The sequence below is a fragment of the Silene latifolia genome, chromosome 6 (assembly GCF_048544455.1).
Source record: "Silene latifolia isolate original U9 population chromosome 6, ASM4854445v1, whole genome shotgun sequence".
In the NCBI taxonomy this organism is placed as follows: Eukaryota; Viridiplantae; Streptophyta; class Magnoliopsida; order Caryophyllales; family Caryophyllaceae; genus Silene; species Silene latifolia.
Window position 1 is genome coordinate 19,648,243 of NC_133531.1, and position 12,764 is coordinate 19,661,006.

Here is a 12,764-nt window from a genome sequence, read left to right on the forward strand (position 1 = left end):
CGAGAATTCTAGAGTTATGGCGTGCTGTTTGCACCAAACACATTCCGTTTTGGTTTTTTTGTAGTGTTTTTCATTATTTTGTTTTAAATCTTAATTTTTTTTTGTTTTACGGTGTATTAGAAGATTTTCTCGGACGAGTGGATTGTTTGGACAAGTTTACATGCTGACTTAGTCCATCGTTTTAATATGTTAAGTCAAGTTATTATATGAATTGATAAAGGATTAGAGTAATTTACCTTAAATTGATGTCGGTGTTGTCGTCAATTGACAAACGGTTAAATAAATGTGAATTTGACAGGGGTTATTCATAAAATTTGAAAAGTAGGGTCGCAATAGTGTTTAATTTGATAAATTCTTTTAGTTTGTTATGGAAGGGGAATTTTCGTGGTTTTTTAAGTGTAAAAGGGTAATTTCGTAAATTACTCGGGCGATATTAGTAAATTCGTGTGATAAAAAGAAAAAGTTTTTTAAATATACTGAAAAATACAAAAAAAAAAAAAAAAAATCTACCAAACGACCCGTACCCATCTCAGAAAAGTTGAGCTCACATAGCTTAGCTTCACTTCATTTCCTTTTCTGCAATGTTGGTTATTATTGTTTATTATTAATGTTAATTGAATTTAGGAAAAAAAAAATTCTGTAATGTTAGCGCAATTTTTCTTCACTTTATGTATGTCAACGTATGTTTATGTATAGAATTGATTAAAATGGAGGATGTATGTTTTTAGTACTAATACATTTCTTTTGTTATGACATGATGAAAATCTCAACAACCGCGGGTTTATAAACCGTAATCAATCAATATACATACGCGAGCTTTAATGGTTTATTAGACTTGCTTAATTCGTTCATCAACTGTTGTATTACATATCTAATACAGTACTATTTTTACGTTGTAGTGTTAATGAGAGACCACAATATTAGTCAATATTTTATATGATATGTATCTTTCCTATTTAGCATGTAAATATCTTTGTCAGTTGTTCATATTGATTTTAGCCTAGAATATAGCTAACGATATCTTGTAAATATGATATATATATGCTATGAGATACAATACCCAATTCAAGGGTTTTGAATACTTTCATGGTATCAGGTTGATTACTCGATCCTCCTGTGTCCTTGCTTTTGCCCACGGCAAGAGCACATCGTTCCCTCGCCGCATCCTAGCCTCACGCTACCATGGTTGACGGCGAAACTACGAGCACTCACACGCCAAAATCCTCTCTTCACCCCGTCTACACCGTCACCAATATTCAAAATAAGGTACGCGTGTTAGACGGCACCAAAGTATCCTACGCGTCATGGGTCAACCTGTTTACGCTCCATGCCCGCGGATACAAGGTTTTACACCACATCGATGGTACGCCCGCTCCGGCTACGACTGACCCAACGTATGATGCGTGGTATGAAATTGATGCCCACGTATTGCAATGGATCTATGGTACGATGTCGGATGAGTTGTTGCCGCGTGTCCTTGAGCCCGATTCTACTGCACAAGCGGCATGGGATCGAGTAAAGAACATATTCCTCAACAACAAGGGCGCTCGTGCCGCCAGTCTCGAGAGTGAATTCCACAATCTAAAACTTGGCAAATTTCCGTCTTTCGATGGCTATTGTCAACGACTCCGCGAGTTGTCTGACCAATTGAAAGACGTCGGCGCTGCAATTACCGATCAACGGTTGGTTCTTCAGTTGGTTCGCGGTCTACCAAAAGAATACGATACTGTGGCCGCGTATATTAATCAGACTCTGCCAAACTTTGAGACGGCTCGGAGTATGATTGAACTTGAGAATCACCGTCAGTCTAGTCGTGAGGATGCCACGACTCTCGTTGCTCCGCCTGTCCCCTCCACTGAATCTCGAAATTGGGATGATGCCTCTGACTCGTCGCGCAATAATAAGCGTAATAATGGTGGTAAGCGCGGCAATTACAAAGGCAATAACAGCGGTGGAGGAGGGCGAAACCAGTCGAAGAAATCGACACCTACCACCACTGCTCCCCTGGTCTCCCCGTGGGGGCCTATACCTGGCTGGCCAGGACCGTGGACACCACCACCCTGTCCGTATCCTACTTTTCCAGGGTGGACAATGCCATGGCAGCCATGGCAAGCTCCTGCCCAGTCCTCTGCCTCTCGGTCCTCTCAGTCCCGTGGTGGCTCTCGTCAATCTGGTGCTGGTTTTGGGCAGGCCCATGTGGCCACGGATGATGGTCAGCAACCGCAGCCAACGGATTTAGCCCAAGCATTCGCTGCCCTTCAAATACAATCTCCTAGTCCTTTCTATATGGACACAGGTGCATCGTCTCATTTGAGTGCGGATGCAGGTACGTTCCGCTTCCCTCTTAATTCTAGCTCAATTAATTCGATATTTGTTGGTAATGGCGCGCGTCTTCCTGTTCATGGGTCTGGCAACGTTTCCTTAGCAAAACCAAATAGAACCCTGTACCTTCACAATGTTTTATACACTCCTAAAATCATTAAAAACCTCATCTCAGTTCGACAATTTACAAAAGACAATAATGTTTCCGTTGAATTTGATCCGTGTGGTTTTTCTGTGAAGGATTTAGCGAATGAGAGTCTGATTCTGAGGAGCAATAGTGACGGTGACCTATACCCCGTGTCAGCTGAGTCGTCCTTCTCGAAGCCCTATGCGTCAAGCCATAATCTCCTTGCTTTCTCAACCGATGTCTGGCATTCCCGTCTCGGTCACCCGGGTGCCAATATTTTGAATTTTCTTAAGTCTGAGTCTAGCATTGATTGTAATAGCAAATCAAACTCGTCCTTATGTCATTCTTGTCAAATAAGTAAACATCGACGTTTGCCCTTTCATGATTCTAATTCTTCTACGCTAGCTCCATTTGATATCATTCACAGTGACTTGTGGACATCACCCATACAAAGCAAAGCAGGTTATAAATATTATTTACTTTTGCTCGATAATTTTACTCAGTTTGTATGGGTGTACCCATTAAAATTCAAATCCGAAGCATTTACTAAATTCATTAACTTTCGAAATTACGTCACTACACAATTTCAACGCTCCATTAAGGCTTTCCAATGTGACTTAGGTCGTGAATTTGATAATCATGAATTTCGTAATTTTGCCAATCAAAACGGCCTCGTTTTTCGCTTCTCTTGTCCAAAAACGTCCTCCCAAAACGGCAAGGCCGAGCGCATGCTTCGTCGTTTAAATGAAATTGTTCTTGCCTTACTTCACCATTCTTCTACACCACCGGAATTTTGGATCGATGCCTTGCACACGGCTGTCCACCTACACAATATTTTACCCACAAAAATTCTCCATTTTCGCTCACCAACTTCCGCTCTCTTTCATAAAAATCCGTCTTACTCTCATCTCCGTGTCTTTGGGTGCGTGTGTTACCCCAACTTGTCCTCAAAACGTCATCATAAACTCCAATCCCGCTCCACCAAATGTGTCTTCCTCGGATATCCACAAGAATTCCGTGGCTACAAATGCTATGACGTCGCCAGTGGTAAGCTAATAATTTCACGTCATGTCACCTTTGATGAGTCCGTCTTTCCTTTTGCTAAATCCTCCTCGGTCAACCCTCCCAATAACCTCGCCCCACCCGCCACCTCTCTACCACCTGCCATCATTGACGCCTTAACTTGACCTTTATCCGGCCAGAACCTCCTCAACCCACATCCCCTCGTACCCCTGCTAACCCCTGCCATCCTCTGCCCCAACCAGTCCACAAACAGCCACCCCCGTTGCACCACACACTTCCCCAGCTGACCCACCTTCCACCACCCCTCCCCCACCTCCCCCTCCCCCTCCCCCACCACCTCCCCCACCTCACCCTCCCCCACCACCCCCACATACCCGTGCACACAACATGAGTACCCGCGCTATGCACGGGATATTCAAACCCCGCATTCCTCCCAACCTCGTTGCCACGTCTTCCCCTACCATCTCCCCTGTCCCAAAGTCCCCTAAACTAGCCCTCCAGGACCCTCACTGGCGCGCTGTCATGACCGATGAATATCGCGCTTGAATTGACAATGAAACATGGGAGTTGGTCCCGCATCCTACCAACCCTCCTGTCATCCGTTGCCTATGGTTGTTTCGACATAAGTACCGGTCTGATGGGACTTTACAACGCTATAAGGCTCGTCTTGTGGTCAATGGAAAATGTCAGCAAGTCGGTATAGATTGTGAGGAGATATTTAGTCCGGTGGTGAAACCTACCACAATTCGTACAGTGCTTAGTCTCGCTACTTCCCGTTCTTGGCCCATACATCAATTAGATGTCAAGAATGCTTTCCTCCATGGCGATCTTGTTGAAACGGTCTTTATGCATCAGCCGCCTGGTTTCGTTAACCCCTCTGTCCCGCATCATGTGTGTCGCCTTCGTAAGTCCTTATATGGTTTAAAGCAAGCTCCACGGGCTTGGTATCATCGTTTTGCGACCTTCATTCAGTCTCGGGGTTTTAGAAGTAGCGTGTGTGATCAGTCTTTTGTTCATTTATCGGGATGGTGTTCATATGGCTTATCTTCTACTATATGTCGATGACATTGTTTTAACCGCATCATCTGCTCTCCTTCTTCGACGCATTATTCGAGCTCTTTCATCTGAGTTTGCTATGACGGATCTTGGACGTCTTAATCATTTTCTTGGAATTAAAGTACACCGCAATGCCTCGGGTCTGTTTTTATCACAGCAACAGTATGCCCGTGATATTCTTCAAAGAGCCAACATGAGCTCGTGCAATCCCGTCAGTACACCAGTTGAGCCTGGTGCGAAACTCTCCTCCACGGCTGGTCCTTTAATAGCGGACTCAACCTTGTATCGTAGCCTAGCGGGTGCCCTTCAATATCTCACAATTACTAGGCCCGATATCACATACGCCGTGCAACAAGTATGTTTATTTATGCATGCCCCTCGTGAGCCCCATTTTCAATTTCTCAAGCGTATCCTGCGGTATGTCAAAGGTACTATTGACCATGGGCTAACCATTTCTAAATCCGCCTCCTATAATCTTCGCATATTACGATCTTTGATTGGCGGGTTGTCCGACTCACGACGATCGACTTCAGGCTATTGTGTTTTTCTCGGGAATAATTTAGTATCTTGGTCTTCCAAACGCCAACCTACTCTATCCAAGTCTAGTGCGGAAGCCGAATATCGGGGTGTTGCCAATGCGGTTGCCGAGACAAGCTGGTTACGCAATTTATTATTAGAACTCCATGTTCCTCTTACTTGTGCCAGTCTCGTTTTTTGTGACAATGTATCCGCGGTTTATTTGTCCGGCAATCCTGTTCAACATCAGCGAACCAAGCATATCGAGATTGACATTCATTTTGTTCGCGAAAAGGTCCGTCTTGGTTTAGTCAAGGTCTTACATGTTCCCGCCGAATACCAGTATGCGGACATTTTTACTAAAGGTCTCCCGAAGCATCTGTTTAATCGTTTTCGTTCCAGTCTTAGCGTTTGCCCGGCTTCCGCTCCGACTGCGGGGGAGTATTAGTCAATATTTTATATGATATGTATCTTTCCTATTTAGCATGTAAATATCTTAGTCAGTTGTTCATATTGATTTTAGCCTAGAATATAGCTAACGATATATTGTAAATATGATATATATATATGCTATGAGATACAATACCCAATTCAAGGGTTTTGAATACTTTCACACAAGAATACGGATGAAGTAACAATGAACTTGCTTTTATGATAGTTTGTGTTAAGTTGATAATGTTGGTTTTCATTTTGCAGGAGGTATTCAATTCATTTAACTAGAATCTTCACAAACAGCTCTTTCTATTTTGCATGCTATAACTAGCTTGTCCATGCAATTGAGTACTATGCTTAATTAGTTGCAATTAATAAAAAATGGGTTCTAGGACCCGACTTTGCGCTGCCTTGCGTCAAACTAATACTACCATACAGCCGAGTTCGATGAATAATAGAATTGTTTGTAATAGCTATACATATACAATTAAAAGGTTGGGAGTAGTTTAACGGAAGGCAGAGTATTTGTAAACAAACCATGTTCCATTAAAATAGACACTACTATGTTGTAGACAAACCATATATATTTTCTAAAAACAAAATAAACTTTTTTTTATTATCCTAAATAATGGGAAGATGAATTTTTTTGAGTTCATTGGTATGAGTGTAATGTGTTCATCATATTGGTACTAAAATTTAATAATTATAAATTTTCTTACGATTAAAAGTCAAAACAATCACTATCTTTTGGTTGATAATTAAAAGTTAATTATTAGATTGAATATAAAAAATCTTAATAATCTATGAGACTTATAATAACAAGTTGACGATGGACCAATAAACACAAATCATTGTTGTTGTATTTAAGTTGAACTATAAAATATGTGAACACTGTGCATATACGAATAAAGATTAGCAAAAAGGACTTGAAATCGAATAAAATGATCATAGCAATTTTTAAAAAGGAAAAATTATCAACTTTAGTCATTGACATGAAAAAGAAAAGTACATAATTATAAAAGATATGATAGATTAATTTGCTATTAAACAAAAGATCAATTTCTGTAGAACACCACCCAACGTAGCACATATTTTAGATCCTACCCTATAACATCTTTCAGTAACTATATTATAAACTATTGAACACTACATAAGCATGTACATCTAGGCCCGTGCATCGCATGGGCATTAAATCTAGTAGATTTATAAATGAAGCTTTTTTCGAGCGATTATAGACTCTCCAACTTTTGCGAACTAACTAGAAAAAAAGATAATATATAAAATTCTCTTATAAAAATAGATAAAAGAAATACAAATAATACAAGATAGAGTTTAGGAGCAAATAAACGTCTAATAATAGGCCATGATGATACAGAAGTCTAATATAGTTAAATATCTATCTATATAAATTACACAAATTTGCGATGTATATATATACAATTCATCAATGCCTTTGGTTCACCATTAGAATTTCTTTCTATTCTATTGTTTTCACTTAATTAATTGTTTATCGCTCCTGCATGCTCATGCTATTGATTGATCCTGATTGAATTTTTTGCAGCACAATTACGTTGGCATTATTCAAGTGAGATCGATGTCGCTTGAAGGATTCGGAAGGTAGGGTTAACTGATTGGATGTATGCAAAGCGGGAGTATAGATGGTAGGAAAAGTATTATGCTCCTGAAAGAAAGTAGTTTCAGGAATGACATTAAAGTTGCTGATTTGAATGGCCATGGTGTTTAAACATACTAAAAGGCATGTACAAGCAATTAATCTGACATAAAAGCCAATCTGCCATGATATGTTCTGAAGTTGGATATTAATGAAGAAGGATTTATCAAGTCTATCTTATAATTCAAAGGGATGGACGCTAATAATGATGGTCTTATTTACATGGTCGAAAAAAATTCATTATATCTACAAGTTTATGAGAATGAAATCTGACTACAGACATGTGGATTTTGTTTAGTATCTTAATGTGAACATGAATATTGGCATTCTATTAATCAAACTTATCAACTTAGCCCGTAAACTATAGTAGTTTCTGTTGGGAAATGTGTCCTCAACAATAGTGCGATCACATGATTTAAATATCATTATTAAATCTCATTTTTAAGAATACATGTGGGATGTAATATTTACAGTCAACTGGTCCACACATATCGGTAATGATTGGTTGACTAGAGTTTGACATTCTTGTCGTGCGGACGGTGGTGATGATTGATCCCCTTAGGTCATACCTATAGGGAAATACTCTTAATTGATTATTTAATTAATCGTATACCGATACGAGTTAATTAAATTGCTTAAAATTGACGGATGATTTTGTGAGTATAATTTACGTATCTTATTGTAAATATGATTAAATGAGACACGGTCTAAGTAATCGAATTGTTTTATTACTTAGATGAAATCATTGTTTACAGAAACAATTGAAACAAGAATGAATAAATTATTATGAATACAGAATGTTGTAGTTTATAATACGGAAACACTTTTGGCACAAGTAATTACGAATTACTAGTCAATTTTGTAAATGACATATTTTATGAGTATGTTGATTTTTAATATGTTAAAAATACATTACATTGTGACATGTCATGTAACATGTTACATGTGACAAAATTGACAAATGACAAAATAAAATGGACCATCCATTTTATTATGAAAGTGCCGAAATTAGAGGGAGTGTTGGGTTAATATTGTGTTTTCATATTAGTGGAAAACATAATGATTAAAGACTACCTACTAGCCTTGCATGCCTAAACTTTTGAGAAGAGCAAAAACAAAAGGCATTGGGCATGCTACCCAAGGCCATTTTTTCGGCCACCCTAAGGAAAGAAGAAGAGTTTTTCTTTTTCATTGATTATTCATTCATATTTCACATACAACATTTCTAGTGTAAAAAAAATGTCTCTCTGTAACACCCGCGAATTTTCCATTTTGACATTTTAAAATTTATTAAACTGTCTGATTACTTTATTTTATATTTTTGAATTATTCAATTTAATTAATTTTATTTCAAATACGATTTTTATAAAGGTAATATATAAAAGCTCATTTGTATAAAAATACGTATTATTAAATTATATTTTGAAGCATAACTTATATAGGAATGTATGTATACATATTTTTAGTCGGACATCAATAATAGTGACATTTCCATTAATAATTGTATGTATACATAATAGTGACCGTAGTAATAATAAATTCCGTCTAAATTTCCGACTAGCTTAGACCGTCACATTTCCTTCTAGCAAAGATCGTCGCATTTCTCTTATAAAGCTATTTCAATTCGGACCGACCCGATTCCGACAACACACTCTCTTACACTCTACCTTTTAATAATTCTATTATTATTATTATTATTATTTATTGTTTTGGTGTACCGTGTCCCTACATCCCCCACCCTGGCTTTTCCTCATTTCTTCTTCCCCTTTTCGAAAGCAGCAGCAACAATAATGAACAGAACCTCAACCCAGTTCCGTCAACTCAAACCCAGATCCCGCCTTCATTTCTCAACCAAACTCCATTATTTTTGTACCATTGGCTTCCTCGTCCCTTCCTCGTTCTTTTAAGGTAATAAAGTTTGAGTTTTGACTGAGTTTTCAAAAAGGTCGTCGTAAAAGACAGCTCGGTTCTTTATACTTTTCCTCGTTTTGTATGCTCAATTTTAGTTGCGTCTCACTTCCGTCTCATTTCTGTCTTAAATTCCTAAAACCGAGTTAAAATGGGGTCGAATCCGTCTTATACCCGTGACAAAGTGCGGGTTTGGTCTATGTTTTGGGTCAGTGGCCTCGCTCGTGGGTCGGTTTTGGGCGAAATGAAATGGGGTGGTTTAACACGATTCTACCGATCCTATTATTATTACTATTGTTTGAGGTAGTATGTTATATTGTCATTGATTTGTTGAAGTTTATATCTTTGAATTTTTATTGAGATATAGTATTCTTGATGTTGTTATCATTATTATTATGCACATATTACTAGTAGTATATTTATCTTGTTGTTAAGCTTACGTTCGGTGAGATGGATCGACTAAGTGGTATAAGAGGTGTTTAGTAACCAAATAGTAATGGGTGTAATACGAGAAAGTGGATAATGGGTACATATACTCTCATGTTACGTCAATTGAGATTGGGTTTTGTTGGATGATTTGTATACATGTACCATCAGTAGTATATTTAAGATGTACAGGAGGTGGAGGATTTAGAATGAAATTATTTGTTGACAGATATTTTCGTAACCGGTTTTGAGTACAAGCGAGCAAGTTTGACAATGTATTAACTTTCTAATGTATTGTTATTTGGGATTTAGTATTGTATTTGAGTTGTCGTACTCTTTGATCTTGACTCGCGGGTGAGTAGCTTAGAGTTATACTCTAAGTGTTGAGCAATTCCTTTAATGGAATATTTGACAATATCGATATTGAAATTGAGATGGAAATCTGGTTACTATGGAGTATTATATTATGAGACGGAGTAATGAGTAGGACGAAGTAATGAGAGAGATGGAGTAGAGAGTTGAGATTTAATTAATTATTGGGACGAGAGTGACTATTATAATGTTGGCGTCAGCTTTAAGCGTATAATCATGATATCTGGTTGTTCGGGTTGTGTTGAGCGGGTATGGGGAGTTTGTAACACCCCGTAATTTCGGACCGTTAATATATTGCGAAAGTAATTTATTAATCAAGTTGAATTTAATATTAACGTATTTGAAGTAAAAATAATTCAAAGAAATATAATTTTATTATATTTTGAAGTAAAGTATTTATTTTGATAGTTTCGAAACGTTTAAAAATAGTTTAAACCGTGTAAAAATCTTTTAATTCGATTTAAGGGCATATCGGGAGGAAAATGACAATTCTATTGAAAATTGGGCAAACGATTTTGGAAATGGGTCGTATGAGTATTCAATTTTCTTGTAATCTCGTGTTTAAGAACTTTGGTCTTGTCGGAATTTGCGTTTGACAAGCGGTTCTAATTATTATCGAAATGAGCCAAAACCGACTCGTAAAATCCCGACTAAAACCCGCACCTTCCTCCTTTCCTCTCCCTTTCCCGCGGCACCCTCCCCCTTCCCCTTTCTTTTTTCTGATTTTTCTTTTGTTCATCTTCCTCAACCTTCTAAAGCTTTCCAATCAAGAAAAACACCATTTTATACAAAATTCAAGCCAAATTTCACCATAACTTCCCCATTTCTTGTCGGATTTTCACATAATTTATATTTCCGGAATCCTCTCTTCGAGATCTACCTCCTGGTATATTTTAATTTCAGTTTTCTTGAAGTTGTTTTAAGACGATTTTGGCATAATTTCGGTATTTGTACTTATTATTGTGTTTTTATGGTTTATTTAGGTGAAGATTTGGAGGACGAGTTTGGGGACTCGTATATTGTCGAAGATAGTGGCTAGTTGCTTGTTAGGGTTTGATTTTCAAGGTGCTAATTGCTCATTTTCTAGCTTAAGGTAACATATTTCGAGTTACTCGACGAATAATCGTCACATTCTTTGTTGTTTTTGTATGTTTTTGTGATTTTTATTTAAGTAGTTAATTCCACATGATAATATGGTTGCATGCATGGCTAATTCATGTTTTTTGTTAGTTTAAGTTAACATATTAGATTAGGAATGATTAATTGATGTTTCAGACGGTGTTAAACTGAACAAAAATGGAGAAATGGAGGTGTGGGAGTGGCGGCGAAAGCCGGCGAGGCCCAGCAGCCACGGTGCCGTGGGGTTGGCCCAGGTTGGTCCGTCGCTTGTTTCGCGGTTTTTCATGCTTTGTTCATCGTTTTAGGTTCATTAATGTTATAGTTAGAATAAGTAACATATAGTTAAACCTTTGAAATGAATAATGTTAGTAGTAAAGATAATGAGGTTGGTAAAATTATGTTTATATTGGTAGTTGCACATGTTAGGATAGATTATAAAATGAAATTTTAATGATTAGGCTCAAAATGAATTTTATAGCGATAATTGTAATGTTTTGATGATTGTCTTGAAAAATCGAGCCTTAGTCCCTTTGGTGATTCGATGTCGATTAATTGAGTGATTGGTCACCGCAATTTAACCCTTACTGTCGCAGCAGGTCTGGGGTTGCGGGTAAAAATTCGGTTGGATGAAATTTTATATGAATTGGATAATCGGCCTTTTTCTTGTTTTAGGCCATTTATCAAGTTTTTAAGTTCACATGTATAGTTGGTTGAATTTAATAGTTTCTTATATTGTAGAAACGACCCTAGATTCCCTGAAGCCTTTAATATTGTTAATATTGTTAGAATTGGTATTGAATACTTCTTGCAGGTTGTTGTGTTTGTCATAGATAGGTCTTTATAGTCTTTGACGAGTATATGTTCACTGCTTAATAGCCTTTGTGTTCCTGACTTGGTGGGATTATATCCAAGTTGGGGCATGACCTCGTTACTTATTTTGATATTAAGTGGTCAGCTTAAGTACTAGCCAACCCTTTGGTGGACTCCTTAGGGTACTCACTTTGTTTTAGAAAAATTGTGGGTCTTGGGTGCGGTGGTGTGTATCCGCATGTCTAGGTCTGCGCAGATTTTAGGCTAGGGTTGTGTTGTGTCTTGGCCATGTTTTATTCATATTAACCGCTGAGCCAAGATACCGGTTCGATTACCTTCCCTACCTCGTGGTATAGACTCGAGTTACAGAGTGACTATTGACGGGACTAAGAACTTATGCCTGTCTTTGATATATTGCCCTTTCTTGTATGGTGATTTTATGAATTGTAATAGGTGAGATGTAAGCCGGTTACAATTGATAAAGTTTGGATTACTATTTGTTATATGTTTCACATGATAGTTTAAATTGGTCAGTTTAGAGTTCACATGTTAGAATACTTGATAAGTAAATGGTTTATCAAATTGTTTACATGTTACACTACATGTTACATTAAATATGACGTTTCGTGGCTGGGAGGACTCGAAGTTACTCCCCACTGAATTGTGGCTTTCGTGTTTGTATAAAATGCGATTGGAGTTGATGATGCTTAGTTGGGGTTCACGGACGAGCTAGTGAGCAAGAGAACCTTGGACTTAGTTTGGTTTTTATTTTGTAGAAACCTTTAACTTTTGGCTTTGTATATATTTTGAAGGGACATATGTCTCCCTCTTCTATTTTGGTTTGTATCATTATATCCCCGTGTCTTTAGCGTGGTTATGTAAATTAGTTTGTTAGCTTTTGCAGGTTTTGGGCACTCTTGAGTTGGAAATGTTTGTGAATGGTTTAGGAAAGTTTTTAAAAATTACAGGTTTTGTCTAGTT

At 37.8% G+C, this 12,764-nt stretch overlaps 1 protein-coding gene across 1 annotated transcript in view; it reads left to right on the plus strand.

Annotated features, from left to right (window-relative positions):
- The first annotated feature begins 1,449 nt into the window (after positions 1 to 1,449).
- LOC141587708 (uncharacterized) overlaps positions 1,450 to 12,764 on the plus strand; it is a 52,708-nt gene continuing 41,393 nt past the window's right edge. Inside the window, exons 1-4 of the mRNA XM_074409181.1 lie at positions 1,450 to 2,911; positions 4,459 to 5,339; positions 5,741 to 5,743; positions 7,038 to 7,093. Of these exons, the coding sequence (XP_074265282.1) occupies positions 1,450 to 2,911; positions 4,459 to 5,339; positions 5,741 to 5,743; positions 7,038 to 7,093 (2,402 nt within the window). The remainder of the gene's footprint in view (positions 2,912 to 4,458; positions 5,340 to 5,740; positions 5,744 to 7,037; positions 7,094 to 12,764) is intronic.